This window comes from Manacus vitellinus, unplaced genomic scaffold (assembly GCF_001715985.3).
Source record: "Manacus vitellinus isolate BGI_N305 unplaced genomic scaffold, ASM171598v3 scaffold_30_pilon, whole genome shotgun sequence".
NCBI lineage: Eukaryota > Metazoa > Chordata > Aves > Passeriformes > Pipridae > Manacus > Manacus vitellinus.
The window spans coordinates 4,068,618-4,094,344 of NW_021940291.1; the positions used below are offsets into that span (position 1 = coordinate 4,068,618).

Consider the following 25,727-nt stretch of genomic DNA (forward strand, 5'->3'; position numbering starts at 1 on the left):
TCCAAGACAAAAAGAAACATTTACATTATTTCTATGTAGAACAGCACAGCACAATTGCTCACTGCTTTTATTCATTTGGAAATGTTGCTCAACCTGACAAATGAAACAGAAGTCTGGCATACTTTTCCATGGCTTGTAAACACCAATTTATATATAAACAACAGCAGCCAAATGTAAATAGACAATCAGCACAGTGAGGAGATTGAACAGATCAGTTTGCAAAACATAACAGATTTTCTTCTTCCAGCATTCTTCTCACTCCTGTTTATCAAAGACCAGCACACACCAATACCTAAGGCAGACCTGTCTGAACATGTTCTGCTGCCTTTTGTACAAATTTAAAAGAATGGATCCTCATGCAAGCATTCCAAATTGAGAAACAAATTTGAAAAAAATTGCTACAATACATTGACTGATTTCTTGCCAGCTATGAAGAAGCTTCTTCATCCATTCTTGCACTGAGAAAATGAGAGGGGGAAATATGTACCTCTGTAATTAAAAATGAAAAGCAGAGCATTCCTTACATGTTCAGTTTGCTCAAGGGAGAAAGAAGTACCTTTGCTCTGCTTTTACTGCTTGGTGTCAGTGAAGTACTCCAGAGCTAAACAAGTATTAAATTTTCTTCTCAGCACAAAGATGCTGCTAACATACCAGGACTTAGCCATAATTTAACACATTAAAATGAGGGGGAAGAGGGACAGTATTGGATTTTAATGCAAGTAAATGGCATAACTATAAAATTATTTTTCCTGTAATAAAAGAAAGAACTGTAGCCAGCAGGTGAGCAAGAGAACACTACAGGGTGTGGTGAAGATACTATTAAATTAACTGTGAAGCCAAAAACTCTGTGTGTATGCGCGTGTGTGCTTGTGGGTATAAAATATCTGGCTATTTCAAACCATAGGAGCATGACAGCTGTGAAAAAGGAGTGCCGCAGGGAATTCTTTTAGAGTTTGATTTTTTTTAAAATATGTTTGACATGGAAAATGTTTTAGTACAAATAAAGCAACTGGTATTGAACTTAAAAAGTGTATGTGGAGGGGGAGGGAGAAAGAAGAGATTGCTGTGTGGAACAGGAATGAATAATTCATGATATTTAAAGAAAGAATGCCTCCGAAATGTTCTGCAAGGCAGTCCATGCTGATAAGTCGGATGGTTATTTTCCCCCCCATTTAAAGCATCATTAATTCAACATCTTTGTGATTTTTTTAAAAAACCTTGTAAGATATTTCTCAAAGAAACATTATTTAACTTAGATTAGGATCTTATTTATTCAGATAATTTAATATAAATATCAAAGACATGAGTGGAATTATTTAACCATAAAGAGGCAGCTTTAGCACTTTTAGAAAATAATCTAGGGGGTTTTGTTGCCTTTTTTTTTTTTTTAAGGAAAAAAAAATCCACCGACATCATTGCAAACTAAAATCAACCTCATGGAATGGGGAAAATAAGAGGAGATATTTTGAACATTACTCCATAGGACACCAGTACAATATAGTGTTAGTGAATGTATTGTAGCAGAGCTCCATACGCAATCAGAATCCAATTGTTACTGGACTGTGTACAAGCACATACTGTGCTCAATGGCCTGATGAGGTATTATGGATATGATGCAAAGAGACCTTGTGGATTAGACATGTACAATTTATTAAAAAAGTGAAGCAACCGAACATTTTAACTGAGCTGAATACAATAGAACTTCAGGTGGTAAGAAAGGAGAGTTCTGAGGAATCCAGTGACTGCAAAGATTTTAGCTATTGTTATTTATTTAAGGGGGTTGACACAAAAAAAATCTAGTTCTTGGAATGCCCTAATTAAATTATATTGGATTTCTGTATTTTCTCTCATTGCTACATTCTGCTTTCAGCATGGAAGAGTTTGTGTAAAGTAGACTGATTATTGTAAGTCTCAAAAATGTACAGAGGAGCAGCCTGTTAAAATGTAGCCTACAAACTGTATATAACGCTGACTTTAAATAAGTAGCTTGAGCCAAAGTGATATTCCATTAAATCATATTTACTGTGTAACTTATCCATCACTATATTCATTTTTATATTTCAGATTGCACTGCTAAATTATTTCAGCCTTCCTTAACTCCTTACATCAACTAAGAGTCCCAAAGGCACTGAGTGATGCATAAGTGTGGGAACACTTATAGATGCTATAAGACACAGTGTTGCAATGCTTAATCTGGAACAACAGTATCTCTTATTTTGTGGAGTATTTGTTGTCCCCTAAATGCAGATGGCACACATTTTCAGTTTCTAGTGAACAGAACACACAAACTTTAGTACCCTAATCTCCATGTAACTGAGCAACTGTCTAATCTACCAACTTCAGTAGTTCCCCAGATCTCAGAGAAAGTTAAAATTGTATTTCCAGCTATTTTAAAAAGTGATTTAGTTTTTTTTTTCTCTATGACTACCTTAAAGAGTTGTCCCAAGACAGGGAACCCCAAAGGAAAACAAGAAACGTCAACCTGTGTTGAGCCAACTGGGTAGCTTTCACAGAAGCCACTCGACACTAAAAAGAAATCACCCTTCATTAAACTGGACAGAAAATTCTTGGGTGATAACAAATTTCTTTTGTTTTAAGATACATGTGGTGAAAATAATTTTTTTTTCCTCTGGGAGCCACTAGGGTTTCCTGGAGTATCTTATCTGTATGTCTGTGGCTCTAAGGCCCATTTTGTGCCCAGGTTTACACACTTGATTTGAACATTTGCTTTTGAAAATCACGAGCATCGTATTTATGTTTTGCCAGTTTGCCTACCAGCTATCTGCTAACAAAAAAAGTTCCAAGGGAGCATGGCAAGTCTGTGCCCAGTGAAGCCTTTTGTTTTTGCAGATGTTTAGGCTTAAAGGAGTGCTGTGGAGCACAGGCAATCCTAGGTCCTTGTTTGCACTTGTCTGTTGCTATTCTCTGCTCATTGTCTGAACCTGCACGCATTGTTCTCCCGACAGGTGATAACTACCCTGTGCAGTTCATTCCATCAACAATGGCAGCTGCTGCTGCTTCTGGACTCAGCCCTTTACAGCTCCAGGTACGTGCCAGAACAAAAAAATGTGGGATCGAAGCCAACATTTTAGGGGAAAACTGCTAACCAGCTGTATGCTAAATAATAGTCTGAATGTTAAATAATTTTTGAGCACAGCCCAGGAGGATTAACACCTTATGTACTTACAGTACAGCAAATAGAATAATGTGCAGCCAACCTTGATACTGTGAGTGAAAGACATTGTTCTGTGTGTTTTGTATTGGCAGTTAATGGTATTTTTTTATTTATATGACCAGTTGATGGGAGACAAGTTCAAAGATCATTTTGTACTTTATTTTCATGTGGTCTCTCCCCTGTAACTGCAATGTACTACCTTTAATTGAAGCAGTCAGCGTATCCAAACAAAAGTATGTTATTGTGGTTTTTTTTCCTTTTCTTCTTTTTTCTTTTTTTTTTTTTTCAAACAGTGTGGTGTTGACAATACAATAAATTGCAAACTCTTTTAGCTACTGTATTTAGGTAATCTCAACCTTTCTGTGCATTAAGCTGGTCAGATGCCAAGCATGGTTAGGAGCCTTAGTTTGGCCATTTATTTATTTTTGGCATATACAGAGTGAAATGTTGTGAAAGAAAGATTTATGTGCCATATTATTAGCTAGATTCTTGTGGCAAGAAGTTTTTAATTTCACAAGAAAAGACACAACAATGTCATAAATAATGGAGAAACAGTCAAAAGCTTTCAGAGTTAAAATGTGTGGAAAGAAAGTGACAGTGAACATGAGAGGAAAGGCCATTAAAGATGCATGTAACTATTTGCAAGTAAACCTTTGAAACCCCTATTTGAGTTAGGCTAGAGTCAGGTTCAGAAGCGAAGTAGGAATAAATTGTGCCTAGAGTAGCAAAATATTGCCATGTTAATATCCAAATATCTACTTTGCTTACCTTTCTGTAACTATATAGTTTTCCAGAGGGACCAAAGCAAATTAAAAACCCTCTCGTCTTTACCCTATGCTGATATTCTTGCCAAATTAACTTAGGATAAGTGAGAATGGCAGCAGAATTCGCTGTTCATTGATGGTCCAGAGCTGGCAAAAAAGACCTCTTGAGCTTAGGTCTGGCCTAATGTACAATCAAAATTTGTCAGAACACCCTGAGTCTGCAGGCAAAGATCTCCAAAAAATGCTTTTGGGACATGATAATGTAATGTTAAGACTGTACCTTGGGCAGGCTTCAAACCGAAGGAAAGTTTCTCAAAAGGAAAAATAGCAAGCAGGTATCCTTTGAAAGTCTGTATTTGACTATTTATTGAAATGAAAGTCTCATTAGCTTTAGTAGAGAAAATACTGCAGAAATCAGCTTTGTGAATAGAGAGAGACTATTTTTGCTGCTTTGAAATGCACTAAAACAAATACTGTGCCTACACAAGGCTGTAAGGCAGGAAAGCATGAAAACTGTTCAACTGTCAAAGAAACAGGATCTAAACGACAGACATTTTGATTCTTTCCTTTTACAGGATCCATTTGTAACTTGACCCACATATTTATACGTTAGACTTGATCTGAACCTACAGCAATAGTACAATTTCAATAATTTGTGGAAATGATAAACTGAGTTGTTAAACTTGATGAGAACAATTAGAGAGAAAACAACCGGCCAAGAAAGCGGTGCTAGTAAATTCAGAAACATTCAGGCTCGAGGGGCCTGAATTTCCATTTTGATATATTTGTTGTAAAAAACTTCTTTTTTCTTTTGTTTGTTTCCCCCCCCTTTTCTATTTTGTTTGAATTTCACCTCTAGGGGATTTCACAACCTTTAAGGTTTCATGGTTATAAGAACTTAAGTGATATAGTACTTAACCTAAGGTTGATGCCTGCTCATCAGATTGTCAAATTGTCAGAAATCAAATTTTATTTACTCCTACTATTAATATTCTATTAATATTCTCTTTGTGTCAGTTCTCTAAGTGTTCCCTAAATGACTACTTATTTGGGTGTGTTTGTTGGAGGGAATTTGTTGTTATACCTGATGCGTCATAAAGACTGTTAGAGGTGTAGAATTTCAGCTGATTTTTCCATCTTTGCTTCCCTTCCCCCTTCTTTCTCCGTTCTGCTTCCTTTCTTCCATGCACCCCACCCACTTATTTATTTACATGAATGCTGTGGCCATGGTATCTGAGTATTTCCCAAGTGCTTAAAAATACTGATCACAAAACTAATCTCTGTTCCTTTCAGCCAGTGGGAGAAATAGCTTTCATTTGCAGGTTTGGTTTTGTTTCTACATGTGAGTGTGTGTCTAATATACATGTTTGGAGAACTTGGGGAGGGAAAGCTATGTCAAGTCAAAGAGCTTTGCAGTAACTCTAATATTTCAATTTACCAGGGCATTATTATTAGTTCCAAAATTATGTTCCATAATCTGTATGCAGCTGCAGTGGACATTCTGTCAGCTTCAAGCTTGTAATCCCTCCTTTTTTCCACTTATGGGGTTTTTTTTGGGATGATCATACTCCAGGTGGGGGCTAGTAGCAAATTTGTGTTCTCATCTTCCTGTGTGATAGGGCAACTTCTATGCAAGCTCTGAATCTAACAGCACAGAGAACCATTTACTCCCAGGTACATCATGTAACAATAGCAATTATTCCCCAGGTTATGTTTCTCCAGAGGGCAAGTTGTAATTAATGATTTGCCCATCTTACTCAAGCTCTTTAGCACATTGTTATCAAAATGTACTTTCTCTGAATTCTATATTTGGGTTCACCAGGGAGCTATGTATCTCCGTGAGTTTAAAAAAAGACTTTACTGAAATCATATACAGGAGTTCCTCAAGTAACTAGTTTCACTCATAAGTGCAACATTAAAAAAAATAAAATAGAAAAAAAAGTTCTCCTTCAGCAACAGATTGGTTTGACCCATCTGCCCTTTAGATTTTTGCATCACATTAATCAGCTCATGGTAAATACCATTAATACTCAGTTGCAGCTTTGAGTATCCTGAAATAAAATAGTAACTACCACACATTTTTATGACAGTCCATGTTCCCAAACTGGTGGCTTGCTCGGCTTTGGGTGACTATCAGATAGCTTCTTTTAATCTGTATACTGCTCTCATGAAGGTGTCATTGAAGGTGTTGTTGACAAAAAAGGCTTAAAACTCTGTGTCCCACACTTCCCATTGCTGTCTCAGCCACATCTCACCAGTTTCCTCAACAACTCAGCCAAAGATTTAAATAATATACCTGGTAGGATTAAGCCTTGTTAGGATTCTTGGTATGAGGAAGGATTTTGCTGATGCAAGAACAGTTCTTTAAGTACAGTCTAATCAGAAAAACCAAACTATTTCTGTTTGCCCCTCCAGCTTCAAACAGCTGTGAATGAATCTGGTCAAATCAAACTTCTGCTAGTTTACAGATATATTACCAAATACGCCTGTAGCATGTGTGCATAGTGGTGTGCGAAACAGTTCTGATGCATTTGTGTAACAAAAGAATGTTGCTTTAATTAATCAGTGTGAGCTGTAAAACCTGTCAGTAATTTTTCTTTTGCTTCTCTTTACACATACCTTTTCTGGAGCTTCTCTCCTTTCCCGTTTCCCTGAATCTTTTCCACAGTTGTCAGATGTTTGCACTAATATTAACTGATGCTAAATATGCAGTCTTGCTAAATGAGTGAACTTGATCATGAAATGGGATTTCCCAGATCCCATGTTGCTGGCAGCAGTAACTTAGTTACTGGGAAGTCATAGTGCTGGCAGAGGTGGCACCTATATCCTTACTTTCAAGGTATGTTACTATATGCTCTTTATTGTTTAAAAAGAATCTGCCTTCATTCTTACATATTTCTACAAAACTGTCTCTGTGGTAAATAAGGAAATGTCGCAACTCTCTCAACCACGACTGATAAACTGTTGATAGAAATGGAAGCACTACAATGATGCTAACTGGAGTTATTCCTAAACAAAGTGAGCTCTGGGAAAAAAAAAAGCAAAACAAAAAAGCTTTCGTTCATAACTCTTTCCCCAAACTATTTGTGTAATTTGTCCTTCAAAATTTATCGCTTATAACACTAATGAACCTTGGCAAGTCTTAACTATAGTCGCAGCTGTGTTCTTGAAACCTGAAGTTTTTATAACCCGTTTAAAAAAAAAAAAATTAACTAAACACATATTTCTCTATTTCTTTTCTGCCCTCCCATCTCATCCTGCTCCTCAATATTCTCTTCTAATTGCAGACAAATATTATGACCTTTTTTTTAATACTGCTGGGTGCAGATCCGGTGTACTGCTGAAGCATTGCACAGCCTGCCTCAGGGGCACAATATTAGTAGAGGGAAGGCCAAAGAATGCTATTTTTAGTTGAACAGTTCAGCAGATGGAGGCATGAATACTCATATATCTGAAGGTTGAGGGGTTTGAACCATTAATTTTGATAATGTATTTAACCCTGGGAACAATCAGAAACTGTAACTCCAAGGTTACAATGCTTTTGACCTTTAGAGGACAGAGGGCACTTGGTACAGTAAACAATATATTACATTTCTACTTATTCCAATTCTCTCACACATATAAATTTCAGGACATAGTTGACATTTGCTTTCCTCAGCTATTTTAGTGCTGGTCCTTAAAGTAAGTCAAGAAGAATGTGCAGGAAAGAGGCCAATGTAATGCGACAGTCATGTAAATATGGCCTTTAAATAGCTAAGTTGTTAAATGTGGCCCTTTATGAAGAAATATTATTCTCAGGAACTAGAATCTGGGTGACTTATTATTTCAATGAAAAGGTTGTTTTAGTGGACTGCTGCTCTTACGGAGTTTCCTCTGTATGTTGTAACCTTACCACAATTTTTCAGTGGGGCTAATATGATATGATAGTGATAGCTCACACTGGAGGTGATTTGGTCCCACTCTGGTACCACATCATGCAAAGTGATGTACCTGCCTTATGTCTTATTAAATGATGCATGCTCCTCTTCAACAAATATAGCAGTTAAATATCACGCAGCTTAAGTATTTCTAATTAAAATATCTCCATGTGTCAGCATATTGGTAATGTATTATTTTAATCCATTTATTTTGTTTATGAAACAGTGACATATGTTTAGATTGTGAAATATATGAGCCTTAAAAATCACTTTATTGAAGAAAATTAATTTCTACAATGCTGTCTCAGTAATGTGTTCACTCACCCAGTCAGTCACTGGCAGGGCTGCCAGTCTTAATGTTGGTTAGACACAGTTTAACAGTTTTATCTGACATAACACTCTCGGATGTAGGCAATAATAATTTTTTGAAATGCAAAAACCATGGGGTTTTCCTTTTTCTTTCTTTTATTTTTTTTTTTAACACGATAAAGGATGAGGATTGGGTAAATGTGAAAGAGAATTGGTTAGACCAATCAAAATTAAAAACAGCTAGTTACCTTTTCAAAGTTAAGACAGTGTAATTTGTTTGTCAGCGGGTAGATGTTTGGGTCAGCACTATGAGTGAGTGACTGTCAGCGGGAATTCCTACAAGACAAGTAATTTCCCTCAATGAATTACTGACAGATTGCTCACTTCTTCGAATCACTAGAGAAAACAAACTTAATATTGTTACAGGCAGAGTTTCTGTCTTCATTAGCCTTATAGAATGATTTTATCTAGCATTCAAAGACTACTGAGCTCTAGGTGGACATATTTTAACAGAATGTTCCTTATTATGATACAGTGAATAGTGGCCTAAATTAAGGGGATGGTGTGTGCAAATTTCAAGATATGGAAGTAGTAAATTAAATATTTTGGTCCTTTTCTTATGTAGAAATTTAAGTTGTAGTAGAGAAAGAAAAGAGGTCGAAAGAAGATTTTATTAGGGCTCTGAGAGACCAAGCATGTCCTTTAATGAAAATAAAATTAAAAATATGCCAACCTTGCAATACTTAGGAAAATTTAATTAAAATCAATGAAATAGTTATACTTGTGCCTTTCCCTACTTGAACGTTTATGTCTCTGTACGTAATATCTATATTATCAAGTTGAATTATATTAGTGGCAGTATCAATGAAAATGATGTCATTGAGTCAATATTTTACCATATGACCTCCTTTCTTTGCAGAATTTCTTGATACTTTTTCTTCTCCTACTCCTTCTCATCTTCAGCCCTGAATTATCTGGCAAAGTGATTTTCCTCAGGAAAGGACAGCCCATCAAAATTGAGACTTTTTGCAGAAGAGTATCAATTGTGAGGAAATTTTGCCCAGGAGGATTTTCCTAGCTCCCCCAGTAATGTCATCCCCAATTAAAATGAGAGGAAATCTCCCTATTCTCTTCAAGCTGGTAAAAATGGACAGATAGACAAACAAACAAAGCCCTTAGCTAGAGTAATCAGCCTGGCACAGCAGCACTGCAGCTGCAAGAGGCTTTCTGCACCCATTTAATGCTCTGGACCTCCAAAACCGCTTTAAACAGCATGTCTTTGTTACGCTCATTCTTGCTTAATGGAACAGTGCCACATTATTTATTAAAAAAATGTATAGGAATGTTTAAGAAAGAGACTGTTTCTATAATCTGAAGCAGTTCTAGTACTTGTCTTGGTGGTGGCAAGCCTAAGTCCATTCCTGGGCTGGTGTTTGCACCATTTGCAGGAAGATCACTAACCACCAGACTGGCACAGCTCTCTCTTTCCATTCCTTTCAGATGCCCAAGCCCTCCTCCACCTTGGGAAGTACTCCTGTCCTGCTCCTGCTGTCCTCTCCCAAAAGGGAAGACTTTTCAATCTGGCAGCTAGGGATCAGGCTCCTGGCATGATTCCCACCTTTTGCACCTTTAGATCTTACCGAGCAGGACAGCTGCCTTGCAGGCCCATATGCTCTTTTCCAGGGAGAATTTACCATTAAGATCATAAATGGCACAGGCATCAACTCACTTATCAGGAAACTTGTATGTTTAAAAGGATATCATCCTTATAGCCTGGATTGCAGGAGGTTTCCTGCATCTCTTCAGTCTATATCAAGGCAAAAGCCAGAGCCCCAAGTGACTGGAAGAGGCTGAGCCCCCAGCATCAACAAGATGTTCTTGCTGCCTTAACCACTGGCTGCCCCTCGCTGAAAGCCCAGGCTCTATTTTAAAATCATTGTGCTTTGCAAAGCTCCCTCCCTGGGGTATGTATTCACTCAGAAGCCAGTAAGAAGCAAATAAATTACTGCTGCATTTACTGACAGAGCACCAGAGGCACCAGTACTACAGAGTGCCGTCAGGGGACGAGCACGTTTTTTAAAGCTCTTTTAAAACTGTGGCATCCCTTTGGGGAATAGGCTGACTGTGAGGCATACTCTGAGCTGGTAGTTGGATTCCTTCAAGCTTTCTAGAAATGTGTATGGTGTATGCCTTACAGGAATTAGCTGCAAGTGAATATGTTTCTGGAATTTTATTATACTTTTGATAACCATTAACCAAGCTGCTTAATTTGACTACAAATTACAAACATGAAGGATTTTTTCCTGTGAAGGTGTTAATGTATTTGGTTGTTTAGGAACTTATCAGGAATCTGATTAAAAACAAAAATGTCTTTTAAGTCAGGTCTTTACATGAAGGAAAATAATACAATTCAGTATCATCATTCCTTCCTGACTAATTGCTACAGAAAAAATAAAACTTAATAACTCACTTTTCATCTGAACTAAAAGTTCTAAGAACAAAGGTGGTTAGGTTAGAGCTTCTAGGTGCAGACAAACACACACACATGCTCAAAGGAAGCAGAAGAATTCTCTTAAAGATGCATGAACTGGAAAGATATCCTCACCTGCCTCATTTCCGAGGGTCTTTGATTATAAGACCATATACTCTCCCATTGACCCAGTTCAGAAAAAATGGGAAATTCATAGGAGATGAGACAAAACTCATCAAACTGGTGTGTAGATGTTGCGATCACCAAGTAGAAGAGATTGTATGGATGATAAAATAGGAATGGTATGGCCTCCAACACTCTGCTTGTCTAAAGTGTGTTTGGTCTGTGATGCTTTTAGAATCCATATGATTGAGAAATTAGAAAAGTGTCCTAAATAGAAAATATGGGAATCATCTGTCTGTTCTTAAGACTCAGCATGCAGGCTACATATGGCTGGAGGCACACCAGAAGGCTTGCATGGCAGTCCTGAAAAAAAGACTGGAGGGAGGATCATATTAAGGTGTACAAGAAGAAAACACATGATGCTTGAGTGTTAGTATTGAGGGATTATTTGAAACTTAATGGAATCATTCACAAAATCTTTTGAAGTCATTATAATAGGGCATGTATTTTGGTGTTGTGCATGAATTATGGCAAGTAGCTAAACACAAAAAATGAAGAAGTATTTCAGCTGTAGCAATAGTGAGGGTGTGCTCTCAGGTCCACTGGCATTTTTGGAAGTGAAAAATCAAAGAGGTAAAGTCCTTTCAAAAAACTTGAATAATTCGTCCAACACACTAGAAACAGAACGAGTCACTGGATTTAACTAATTTACAGCATTATTAAATAAGACTTCTGTGAACTATCCACAGTAATTCATCCAGTACAGGCCGTTTCTTCTGCTTCAGTCTTCTACGCTTAGGGGAGGGCTAAGATCAGACCTCATAGCCCATTTAACCAGGTCCCAGCACCCAGCACTGTTGCTGAAGCATCATCACACCCACTGCAGTTCAGAAAGCATGGCAATCTTATGCCCAATTCACATTTTCTTGTGAATTGTGATGAAATACATCAGCTTCCCATGAATTTATAACAGTAAGTTCCCAGTTACCTGGTTTTGAGGTGCAAATGTGAAATTTTTTTAGATGTAATTTTTATAAGTCCATTTGAATATGTTTTGCATAATTTTGTGTATATTTCCTTCAAGGACATTATTTAATTTTCCTTGAAGGTGCATGAAAGTTCAAAATACACCATAAAAGATCAGTGTGAGTGATCTGCTAAGCAACCTGCAAAGCACAATTATTTCTAATGCTGTAAAATACCTGTAAGCTGGTCTTGTTTTCTGCTTCACAAAGAAAACATTTCACTGTTTTCTGCATTTAAATATACATTTTAACTATGTTGACTTATCAGGTAACACAGCAGGCTGAACAGGGACAAACCATTTTTAATGATATGTTAATTGAATGGGATGCTAGAGATGCACCTGAGTGACTTTTTTTCCCAGATGTGCCCCAGCTGACTGATAAAGCTTCTCCTGATCAGTAGAGCCAGTATATATTTATTATAGCCCTGTCTTCTGTCCATTTTTGCTAGTGAAAATTATAGAATGGCTGTGAGCTACCACATGAACTGTGTCTCTTATAAAAGTAAGAAAATATTGCAGTTTCAAATCCCAAGCAGCACTTTCAAATATTCAGCTCTTAAATGTAGGGTTGTCTTGGCATCTTCTCTTCCAAGATGGGGATTCAGATGTGGGAATTGAGAGAGGTAGTTTAAATGGGACTCTCCTTTTTTCTGACCTGCACCCATTTATTACTAGGATGGGATCTCATTATTCTGTTATGGGAGCATGTATAAATTTAATTGTAGTGCTTTTGCTTCTCGGTGTGCTTAGCAGTGGTGAGTGTTCAATTTTCTTGTTCTGTATCTGTGCAGTTCTACACAGGGAAACGTTAGACAATTTCTCCATCTGGCTGGTTGGAGAGTGAATGAACCCACCAACTTAAGCCAGATTTAAAAATATATTTCTAGGGAAGATTTTTTGCCATTTATTTTTTCCATGTCCTGGTTTCCTTTTTTCTTACTTTTGCCTTGGTTTTCCTCTCTGCTGCCTGGTTGACAGACCTAGAAGGTGTACACTAGAAGCAGCAATTGCACAACCATCTTCTGTCCTGAATTGATTTAATCCCCTATAGGATTAGAAGAATAATTATGTTTTTAGACCCCTTCAGCTAAGATTGTCTACATTACTGGCAATCATACCAGTGATATGGACATGTGCTTACCAGGAAACACATTCACCAACTCATTTCACACAGCTCAACAAGCAGCTACTCATAATTGCTTGTAATCCTGCTGACATGAGACTGAATGAAACTCCTGACTTCTCTCACAAAGCCTATCTATATGTGAACATTTTTTAAAATAAATATCTGAAATTCTGAAATGCAAAATTTGATAAGCTTTGATAGCTATCATCCCTTCAGCAAACTTACTGTAATTAATTGCTTCTCAATCATATAATTTTATTTCCCTTATCACAGCGGTCCTTTTTAAACAGTTTCTTCTTTTTACACTAGCTTTAGTGTAGAACACATTTCTACAGATAAAGTACGTGAAACTGTCTGAATTTGTTAGTTAACTGCTTTTCATATAGACTTCTCACATTTATTGTTAAAAATATTTTATATTAACAATAAGGAATAAAACCCAGATTTTTTTTGAAAAGCTTCTAAAAAAATACCAGAATACATTTTAAATTCTTTCTATGAATAATTTGATTTACAGTGTCATCAGAGAAGGTATTATAATAGCATTAAGTGAATGAAAAAACCTGAACTATGATGCAACCATCTGGTTATATTTTCATATTTTCCTGATAGATCTGTTTATATTTTTAGTTTAAAAAAAAATACTGCTTATTAACTTTCCTTGGATGCAAGAGACGGAGTTTAAAACACTAGAACCTTTGTTTGCAGGTATCTTTGGAGCTATGCTATCTTGTCCTTGTTTCTTTTCCTAAGTGAGCTTGTTAGTCTGGTAACTTTGGTGCTATCCACAATTTTTATGAGTTAGAATTTATGCCATGAAAATGACAATAGCAAGTTCTAATAGAAAAATCCTGTACAGATTCAACTTTAACATTTCTCATTTTTTCTTTCCATTATCCACTGGAAACTAGAAATTATTTTTCAAGCAAATGCAGTTGTCCTTTGCTGTGACTGACTTTCTACCAAAGGTATTTAGGCATACTTACCTGTCTCCTTCCATATCAAAAACATGATTGTTTTTGGCAAACAGAGCTTGTCACAGTTATTTTGTAAAATCATAAAAAATGTTAAAGTTTTTTTTTGCAAGTAACTAAGATGTGTAGAACAACATATAACCTGGGAGAACCACAAAGATAAGGCTATTGTGTTCTTTCCTGTGCATGGTAAATAACAGGAGAATTGTGATCAAAAAGTAGTGTATCGGTAATCTGACAGCATTAAATGAAGGAATGCAAACCTTTGTGCTTAAGAGAAAGATTTTACTGATGTTTCTGCTATCCTCCTGCAGAGGGAATAGCTATAGATATTTGATGAAGATTTTAGAATCTTTTTTTACTTGATATTTACAATATTTTATTAAAATAGCAATTTTATTAATGCTCACGTTTTATCTGTACTAGAAATACTTTATGGTTGTATTCAGGTATACCTAGTTCAGATGCTGTAGTAATGCAGCAGCAGTGTATCCATTTCATGAGGAGCACAGAGAAAATGTTGACTTGCTCAGGTTCACAGAGGGTGGGTGAGTTTAAATGGAAAGTCTGAGAGATGATACCTCCTTTCTGGGTACAGGTGCTGACCCTGTGTGGAGGAGGGACGCAGAAGTGTTTGGTCCCTCCTACCTTCTGTGCTCCTGTTTCCTGGCACAGAGAGGTGTACCATGTCCCCAGGCTGGCCAGAGAATAGGATAAGCTGGGAGGTTACAGAATGCTCCTGCTCTGTAAGTGCAGAGCAAGACTGCAAGTTTAACAGCCTCTCATTAGGTCCTTCTTTGAGGAAAAAATACAGCGAAAAAAAGGCACTCTCAGTTTGGGCTTTGATCTTGCTTTCATAAACAACTCAAAACATTTGCATGGGAACAGGCAACTATTCCATTATTGTCGCTAGCAAAAATTCGAGAGAATAGATACACAAAGTGGAAGAGATGAGAACAGTTAGCACTCCTTTATTCCCTGTCAGAACTTAATCTAGATCAACTAAAAATGTTTGCTGTTTTTGTCATGCCTCAAGATAAAATGTCAGTGTTTACATACTCGTATCTTTTAGACAAAAGATACTTATTGTTTTTGAGTTCCTGAGTTACTATCTATAGGAAATTATAAATATGTAAGAGATACCTAGGTTTATCTTATTTTTAAGTTCTGGGTTTTTTTTTTTTTTTTTTTTTTTTTTTTTTTTTTTTTTTTTAAAGAGCATTTACTATAAACACAGCAAGCACTTTTTGTTACACTCTTCTGTGCTTTTCCTTATTTTGTACTTTTCTCACACCATAAGGAATCAAACCAGAGTAAAGTTAGTAAGATGAGATGCTTATGTGTTATGGTCTGTTCCCCCATTAGGAGAAAAAATGCTAAGCATATATTGTGTAGAAAGGGGTTTTTTATTGTTTTGTTGTTTTTTTTTTTTTTTAATGATCGTCATATTTTCTAGATTTTCAGTCTGGAGAGCAAACGATCAAACTCCAGTTTTGGGGTTCCAAACATTTTGTGTCAATTTTTTTGCCTGTTCAGGGTTTTTTAGTGATATGTATACTGAGCTGTGCAAACTGCAGTGTTTCATTCCCACCCTCCTTCAATTCCCTGCTTCGTGTGGCAGTCTCAGTGTATTCAGCAGGTTGTACGCCAGCAGATGAAACAGATGTTTAGGCCATACTGGAGTGGAGCGGCATGCTGCATCAGGACCTGGATATTCCTCTTGACATCTGGATGCTGCTGGGCTGGGAAGCCTGCCTTAGGCCGGGAGGCTGTAGGAGCCTTGTGGCAGTAAACATGGGGTCCTTGCTGCTCTTTAAGCGATTAGTGCACTGAAGCAGCAATAATGCTGAATTATCGCTTGGTTGCGTTCTTCTAAGGAATCTTGGGACAAAGCGATAGTCAAGGAGGAGTATTTACAGTAAAGTCATGTTCAGAAAGACAAGACTAATTACCATGTGTTAAAAAGCTTTCTTTCAACTAATTTAATAGTAAAATTATTATGAATACTTCAGGAAACTTTTTACAAGGCAACAAACAAATAGCTTACACAAATCCCTTCCATTTTCCTTTAAAATCATTACGATGGAAAAAAGACAACTTCAGTTACTTTCCAATTTCATGCTCTAGTCAAGTTGTATGGAACAGACAGCAAAATGTGACTGAATACATAAAATTGAAGGTATACTAATGTTCATGCCTACTAGAGACAAAAATGTGAACTTCTAATAGCTGCAGGAAAGAATATTAGGTATGGAAGCTGTCTGACTTATGCATTGATTCTTTATAGTTTCACTTTATCAAGTAGAAAATTCTGCTGTATGTGCTGATACAGCCTAAATAGTCTGCTGCAGCACTTTCCTTTATGGTGTGTGTTATTTAAACACAATAGATGTGGTATATTGCATGGAAATAGGTGCTTAATGTTTTGTGATTACTAGCTGTTGGATAAAATAGCATTTAGCATGATTCCCCCCTCCCACCCCCAATGTATTTTTATTGTTAAGACCAATGTGTTTAAATGAGGGCCCTCCCAAGCAGATTACAGCTTTTTTGGAGAGCATGAAGTAATATTTTGAAGAAGACCAGTTTGTTGCTCTCATTTAACCTCCGGTATTCTGAAGGGGTTATATTTAATTAACACTGGCTAAAGGGCCTGACCTGAGAGGCAACCAAAAGTGATTGAACTTCATTTTCAGATACAGACTGTAATCTGTTGGGAAAGGAATAATAATAAAAAAAAAAAATAGAAAGCACCATTTACTGAAATTCTAACTAAGCTGTATTTCAATGGGCCATTTAATGCTCAGATGGACAAAGGTATTACTTCAGTCATTGAATTGTATCAAACCCTTTCTCAGAGGCCCAGTTTAAAAACTCTACAGGAAAAGTGGCTTAGCATCATATTCTCAGAAGACCAACACTCAGTCTGTTTGGAAAGGGGAAAAAAAATTAAAAAGAGTGAAATGAGGTGAGACACGGCTGCCAAGTCAGTGAGGATTTTTGCCTCTCCTTCCAGTCAGTGGCTTCACAAGGGAATTGTTCTTCAGAAAGTAAGAGCTCCATATTTGCTACAGAAGGCTTTCAGTTTTGTATATATGTGTGGGTTTGGGTTTTTTTTGAGGGGTGTGTTGTGTTTTTTGTTGTTGTTTTGTTTTTGTTTGTTTGTTTTGGTAGCTGTTACTCTGTTCCCCCTATCAGCTTTTGGACTGCCCTTTGTTCTTTTCTGACATGGTAGAAATATAGTTTTCTCTCTGGGGGCCTGAGGACCAGTAGTTATATTTCACAGGGTTAGATTTTTGACTTGGTGACATTGAAAATAATTGAAAGTCTCATTTAAATATCACAGACACTGAGCTGAGTAGTCATTTTCTTTTAATAGATAAAATGCTACATATATTCTATGCTATTATATTATATGTAATTATATAACTTTTTTAAGATATATTTTTGAATTAATATTTTTTGCAGAGAGTAAACTTTTCTTTCACAATTTTCATGCTGTCTCATTAAAAATTCCCAACAACCTCATAGGGTGATGGGGTGACATTATATCTTGAAAACTTGTCAAGGTGCAGTAAAACTAATAAACCAGCAGCTTTACTTCCTAAGGGGAAACAAACACAATGTTACAGAGGCAACTGCCAGGTGCCAAATTATATACATTGTCTTACCTACTTGCAGTGATTGATAATTTATTTGAGCTCTAAATATTATTTCTTGGCTTTGTCCACAGCTTTACAGTAAACAGGTTGTGAAAAGGCAGTTGTAGAGAGATTGCATTTAATTGTCATAATTCAATGGAATCAAGGCCATTTGATTTCTAAGGGACATGATCTCAGGAATGATGCCTACATGAAAGTTCCTGCATTTAGGAAGCAAAGCAGAGAGAACTGTTTTGATGAACACTTCTACTTCATTACGTCAAAACAGGATGAGGTCAAAAGAACAAGAAATACAGTTTACAAATGAAACAGAAGTGATTTTAAGAGCACCTTAATGCACACATGCCTGAAGGCAAGTTAATTCTTTATTGCACTGGTGCATATATTTTAGGTCTATAATATTTCTCTAGATTTACATGACTGTAACTGAGAGAGACTTTGAGGTTGAATGTCTGTGCTGTCAGGCCACGATGAGAAACAGGTGGGGATAGGGAAAAGTTAGTAAGGTTCTAAACGTGGATCTTGCTGCAGGTATCTTCCCATTCCACGTTTTTCCATGGTGGTTCCCCTCCGCCCCAACCTCGAACATTAGCATGAGCCTTGGGGACAAAAACATCATCCGTAATTCCTTTATTTAAGAAAAGGTAATGTTAATAACTTTTAACAAAAATTAGTCACATGATAATTTCATCTCCAGTTTACATTTCTCTTTACATTAAAAATTTAAGTAGATATTTTATAGCTGAAAATACCTATTCAGGCTCCCACCATAATGTGACCAATGAACCCAAACTTAAAATAATAGTGTAGGAACCACAGCATGCAAGAATAAGTAAAGGATAAAAAGATCTATCATTTGTTCAGAACTCACGTCAGTGTGATCTTTTAGTCCATTCATATTTTGAGCACGACCTATCGTATGTTTTGTGGGACTCCTCTGTCAAGTAAGGAAAATTTTCTTCTCCAAAACATGAAGAAAGAAATGAAAAACTATGAAGAATAGATATGGTTTTGCTGATTATTTTCCCCAACAGAAGTCTGTGTCTTTGTCACTGACTTATTTAACAGATCCTCTTAACATCTGTCCAGCAGACTGTGGACTTTATTAACAGACAAGAGACCCACCAGATTTAGAGCCTGCTGGGTGCGTCTTCATCTTCACAGCTGTGGATTAACTCAGACTTTCCAGAAGAGGACAACCATATGGGATAATTGGTGTCACTGGGTAGCTAAAAAAAATATGAAGGAACAAATGTCGTCCAAACACAATTCACTGTTTTTACAGCCACAATTACTAGTCTGTTTAAGAAATAAGAAAGGCAGCATTACACTAAAAAAAGAAAATCTATTCATATCTGTGTGGGAACCTAATCAGGCTCTTGTTTCCAATGACGATGGCTCCACAGTCGCACCAGGTCTGCGACAAGAATGCTCCTTTTGTGTGCCGATAATGTGGAAGCGATAAAATTTCCTATAAGAGACATATGTGTTTACATCATGAGATGTGTTATTTGACAAAACGCTTTGTTCTCTGCATATTTTCCACGCAGAGTTTCATGCTGGGTTGTTTTGCTGGAAAGCTTTGATTAGCTAGAATTAGTTGCTGAAGTAAAATAGACACTTTTGTTTTATGAGTCCTCTTGCTGAGCTGTAAATTATAGTAAAACATATAAGGAGTGACAGAAAGAAGTGCTGATTTGAACCTCTGACCCATGATCGGCATAAAAACATAAGATAACTCTTTCAAAGGACTACTGAGAGCCATAAATATTCCATGGTCCACTTAAAGTTAGGCCCTTTTAACAAAATAAAGCTGTTATTTTGCAGTACTACAACAATACAATCCACAGTATCTGAAATGTGGAGAGATTCTTTTATTTTCGGTATGGGTTGGCCATTAGCCACAGCAGGGCAGCAGAAGAGATGAGAATGATTTTTCTTTTTCTGAACCAGTACAATGAATTTGTGGTCAGTAAAAGAAGTTGGAACTGGCAGACTCAACAGTGAAATTAGGTAACTGTTACTTTGCTGCTTGAGAGTGAAATAATACAGGCATGTGTGTCTCCTAAGGAGAGAGGAATTGAGTGGAATTTAGGGCCACAGAAAAGTTTCCCTTGACAATATATATAACAGCAACTGACAAACACTGAAATTACTGGTGCTAATCATTAAAAATAAAAGCCCAAACCTGAAGTGAATGAATCTGAATAACGGGTAAAAGCATTCTTTTAGCTAAGAAAGAATTTTTTTCATACTCATGGAGGTATAGGGAAAACTGAACGCTTCTAACTTCATCTATGGCTACAAAATGTGTTATTTGTATTTTCACAAATACAGTTAGTTTGTTTGCACATATTGGGTTTTAATAAATCGGAGAGCACATTAGTCAGCAAGCGCATAAATAATCACTGCAACAATCTTTGTTATTATGACATTAGTTATGATAATTCATTAGCTGCCTGTTTGTGTTGCACCTTAACGCCTTTTTGCAAAGGTATTTGGTGTATTATGAGAAGATGCAGAGAATATTCATGCTCTATAGTTATTAGCAGACTCTGCAGCAGGGTGATATATGGGTGTTTAAAATCAGAATGTTATGTCTGCTATGGACACATTAGGCATGTGCAAACAGGGAAAAGAAAAAAGTGATGCTGTTATGAGGAAACCATGTACATATATTATGATGTGGATTCTGTAGAGAAAAAGAAGTATTTTCAGTATATTATTATTTGCTATTTATCGTGTTTCTAAATTAAACACTTTTTCTGTAACTGTTATTTCAACATCGTGTAGCTGTACTTGATCAGTGCCCTTTCAGATACAACTGTGTAAAGCTGAGTAGTTCTCAGTTATTTAGCATAAAATTGTGAGTTAATTTGATGTTGCATACTTGTTAGTTCTTTAATAGTAAAATACTATTTATTGCCTGTGTGGTGGCACATCTGAAATTGAGAGGAGGGCCTGGTCATAGTCATAGCAGATCTGTAAAACTCACCTTATTTTGATTTGTTAGCATTTTTCTTAGAAAAAGTGAAAAAATTCTACTGAGATATCTAAATTTCATCATAATAAATTTATAAAGTACACTGTTTTAACAGGTAAGAGAAACAAAAGCAAACATACACTTTTGGCATCAAATATTCAATCTTTTGATTTGGAGGGATCTTGGTTTTTTTTTCAAAAGCTTTGATTTTCCAAGTTTTAGATTTTTTAAATTCAAATAAGAGTTGCTATCATGTGTTTGTACATTTCTTTAACAATTTTCTGTGCACCTTTCTATCTCTGTCTTCTCCTCCTCCTTTCCTTTTGTGTAGAGAGCACTGCTAGGACACAGATGCTGAGCCTTGGAAGGTGTTTTTCTGGTGATGGCATCTGGCTTCTTGGCAGACTCCAAAGGCTGGAGCTGCCTTCGAGTTGCCCCTGGGTTTGTCACATGGTTAAGCTGCTGATGAGTTACTTAGGCTGTCTTGTGTTTCTGGATGTCTTTTTCTGTTAACCTACCTTTCACTCTAAAGATCTACATGAGAAGCATCCTAAAATAAAGAGAAAAGTAACTGAATGCTTTTTATTTATTTATTTATGTATTTCCTTTTTATATATATAGGTAAATCTATAACCCCATTTCTTACCTTGATGCTACAGTAGAGCACTCAACTACAGTGCTAGTCACTGAATGTATTTAGTGCAAAAGACATGCCAATACAAAAAATGATATTTATATATCATATAAGAATAGGAAGGAATGTGTACAATTAATATGACTTTAGAAACAGTTCTTGCACTTAGATCAAGATCTTTCTGAAATTTTGGAGTAGGATATTTATGCTTCTGCACTGTTTTTTGAAGAGTTTACATTTCCTGAACTGCTGAAGTTTATACCTGTGACATCAGTCTCAGGACAACACTTAACCTTTATTTCCATAGTTATTATCTGTGACACCCAAAACATGGGTGTGAACACTAATCTGCTCTTCCTCTAAACAGAAGAAAAGCTTTTTCAAACAGAGACTCTCTTTCCTTCAATCTGTTTGACACCAAGCTTATTTTAAACATCACTACAACAATAATTAAAAGTAAGAAATCCCACTGAAGTTTTTATTTTTATTTTTTTGTAACTTCTTTTCAGAAATGTGTGCTGGAAATAGTGAAGATGTTGCTGGTTTTGGTGAACTTATAAAAACTCGTTGTCATCAGACAGTTCTAAGTATTATTATTGCATGTTATGTACTCAGAAGGAAAATTCTGGTATTATAGCTTTGCAACACTACTTACTAAATATACTACGGAAAAAATAACCGCATTACCTCTTGTAGTGCAGGATTTCAACAGCACTTGCAGTCACTCCTTAGAGTTTTTCATCTTTAGAAACCAAATTACTCATTGTCTAAATAGCTGAACTTTCATCTCTATAAATAAGATATTTCAGCTTTGCACAATTCATTTAAAATGCTGACAAATAGGGATTCTCACTTGATTCTCAGTAGCTTTATTGTTCAGTTTCATTTACTGTAGCAAATGTATTTGTTGAAGATGCAACATAGGACTTCCATTTTTAGTAATGGAAGAATTTAGAATTAATCAGGGTTCATAAAATTTAACATTTTTTCCTGAGAAAAGAAAATAAAAGGGTAAAAGTTTCTAGAACAGGTCCCTTCCTTCTCCTTCAGTCGAACCACCTTCTATTGAAATTCTTTGTGATGCATCTTCCATGTACATCCATTGCAATTTATCGTGGTAGGCCAGCTCTCATCATCCACACTTAGATCTGCTACACTGAGTATTGCAACCCCTCTTTTTATCTCCATATTTCACATATGGCTTTACTACAGTTTCTTCAGAATTGTGTTACAAAGAATAACATCTGAATCAGATCCCCGCTGCTGTGACCAAATACTCCCTCACTGCACAGTCAGTTGAAATGCCTTTAGCCCTTGACTTTTGCTCCTGTATAGAGTGCAACTGTTCTCTCCATTTCCTCCCTGAGATCTTACATCTGAAGAAACTGCCTCTCTTCTGTGCAGAAGTTAATCACTTTCTCTGTATTGTGTCTTCTCACAAAAACCTTTTGCATAAGGCCTGTCACTGACAAGCCCCTTGTAAGAAGGTTATGATATGGATGTGGCACTTGGGGACATGGTTTAGTGGTGAACATGGCAGGGCAAGGCTAATGGTTGGACTTGGTGGTCTTAGAAGTCTTTTCCACTTTAGTGATTCTATGATTCTATGACAATCCTAATTCTGTGTTAGGTGGTAAAACAGCCTGTCACAAAGTTAACAAGCTGTCAGCACAAACCACCCTTAACTGTGCCGATTTAAGGCCCATTCTATTTTCCTTACCATGTGTCACTTCTGTAACATTTCATTCTCAGAATTCTTCATTTTAATTCATTCTTTTAGACACAGATGCTGCAGCCCAAGAGACAGGTATGAATATTCCTGCTGTAAAAGAAACGGAAATGTCTGGTGCATAGAAAGCTTTGCTCTGTGTTTATTTTCTGTGCTCAGTGTCATTTCCCAGAGAATGTGCCCAGGAATGTCACAGGCCTATGTGCAAGTGAAAACTTATAAGGAAAGGGACCTGAGCCAGTGAAAGTGTTTTGATTATTGAAAGCTAGTTGAAAAATCAAGTTGAAAAAATGTTGAAAGTCGTGGGAGGGATGTGTGAGCCTAAGGCCTTTGTCTTCTGGTAAAGCATGAATGAACACTGGCAGCAAAGACAGTTTTCCTACTGTGTCATGAAAATGTCTCACACAGGCATTGTGAAACTTAGGTGGCATTAAGAAAGATTTTATATTTGGATCAGTCAAAATGGCTATGATTAGTTCATAGCTTTTCAAAAAAATTTTAGAACACAGATAATACTTTTTATAAGAAAAGTGAAATGGAAATCATTAATCCAATTCCATAACCAATTTCTGAAGCAGAAAACACCATCAGCATCACCACTGGATTATTATATTTGTTAGTTATTCAGTTCTTCTTGAATGGTAGCTCTAAGCTATAACAAAAGCTTAGTGTGAACTCTGCTGTTTCCAGGTAAAAAAATCAGTGTGCATTTGTGCTGTTCTGTACACACACTGAGTACAGCACTTTCCCACTTGTTGGGTAATTTTTTAAAGTATATGAACATCATTCAGACTCATAGTGAGCTGCAACTTTTGGATTATTAGTTGATTACAGCTGGCATAAGATTTCAGTAATAAGTGCTTAGGTCTGTAAGCCTGTAAGTTCGTAGGTGATTAAATGTGAGACTTCACTTGCCATTGCCTTGAGACTTGTGGCATTTCAAAGTCCCGCTCTTCAGCATCAAAGCATGACATTACAAGAAACCTGGTTCTGGAAACTGTAAAGCTACCTCCTTGTTCATGTACCTTAAGTAAGCTGGTTTTTAAAATTGTTAACTATTCAGGAGCACTCAGTAATTCAAAATCAGCCCTACTTATATTTAGATGCTGAGAATTGGATTGTAAGAATCTAACTTAGTGACCTCTTTAAAAAAAAACAAAACCAGGTTATACATTTTTAAGGCTTCTTAAAACAATCATGAATACTTGATGGTTTTGAATATCTAATTTGTAATCAAGAGCCTTCTTGAGAGTCAGTGGTTGGCAAAAAGATTGTGAAATGCTCTTCTCTTTATGTGATAGCCATAAATAGATCAAAAAGGAGATATGTTTCAGTGTTTGAGGTAGTTTAATTTTTTTACTTAGTAGTAAAATAGTTGGTAGGTTAGAATTTCAATTGAAAAAATTCCATTGAAATTTTTGCTTTTGAGCCTTAAAAGTTAACAGTCAACATTCATTCAATGTTTGGGTTTTATTCCTCTCCTTAATCTTGCAAATAAAAGCACCACAACCTGACCATCCCAATGTGAGGGCCTAAATTGCCATTTTAAGCCACAGTAGTGGTATTTGCAAAAATATCCATTCTGTCCCTGCAGTGGTGGTGTGCATGTATTTTTCCAGACTGCTTAGCTTCCCATACAAACTGATATTTAAAAGTTATACATCCTCCCAGTCCACACAGCAATGTTCCTAGCATTGGTGTGAATTCTTGCAAGATTTGCACTCATTTGCGGAACAGCTTTGTTTTAAACAGACCAGAAAACTAATTACTGTTACTTATTTTTATATTTTGCTTTTATGTTTTAAAATGCCTTTATAGAAATGCCAGGCTAAAGCCAGTACTAAGACCTTGGAATAATCCAGTCATGAATTATACATACATAGAGATACATAAATGATATTCTCTGTCTTGCTTTAGAAACATTTCTCCCTGACAGGACTTGCAGAACAGCCAATACAGCCCTCAACACCCTGGGAGGGGAGTGGTGAAAAATTCTAATTTTATTCTACTTTTTCTTTTTGCATTTCCAAAATCAAGCGATTTCCTAGATAGTCACCAGAACAGCCCACTTTGCTTGATGTTATCTCTGTAACCCTTAATGTGCTGTAGGTGTTTCTGTTGCCAATGCTGACAGGAACAAGGCACCAGATCATTGGCAAGTCCTGCTCTGACTAGTGTCACATCTTTATCTTTGTGTTCATCTTGAAATATCTGTTCAAGAGAGAAGTACACCATGGGCCGCAGCTTTTAGAGATCACAAACACATCTTTGCTTACTTGTCTACAAGTGGGCTACAGGCTCCACTTGCCATGTGAGCCCAGGGTGGTGCCCAGTGCTGGCAGTGGATGGGATGCAGGGTGGCTGTTTCTCAGCAGCCATCTGCACTGTAAATGGAAGTAAATTAATTCTCACCCAGGCCAAGTCTGTTTTGCCCATGATGGTAACAGGTAAGAGATCTCCCCATCTTTGTCTTGACCCAAAAGCTTTCCATATTGTTTTCTCCCTCATCCTGTTGAAGTGGGGGAGGAGGAGAGTGGCTGGCTGGGCAGCTGGCAGCTAGCCTAGGTCAAGCCACCACACTGTTTTGGTTGTCATAACTGACAATCAACTTCTATCTTCTAAGAAAAATGGAATACTGTAGAAAGAATAACTTATACCCCACATTTTTTTGCCCTCACAGGTTACCTGAGAAGGGAGGAAAAAATTCTTTTGAACTTCAGTTAATAAACCTGGGTTTGTTTTTACACAGAATTCCTTTCACACTTTTGAAAGTGCAGTACAAAGTATATTAAGTACTAAAGTTTTAGTATACTTCTAGTAAAATATAAGTAATC

The 25,727-nt window shown here is 36.6% G+C and overlaps 1 protein-coding gene across 7 annotated transcripts in view; it reads left to right on the plus strand.

The window, feature by feature from the left end:
• Positions 1–25,727, plus strand: part of SOX6 (SRY-box transcription factor 6) — a 263,816-nt gene that overhangs the window by 170,418 nt on the left and 67,671 nt on the right. For all 7 annotated transcript variants that reach the window (XM_018076030.1, XM_018076033.1, XM_018076032.2 and 4 more), the window contains one exon: positions 2,967–3,046. In XM_018076030.1, coding sequence (XP_017931519.1) covers positions 2,967–3,046 — 80 coding nt within the window. The remainder of the gene's footprint in view (positions 1–2,966; positions 3,047–25,727) is intronic.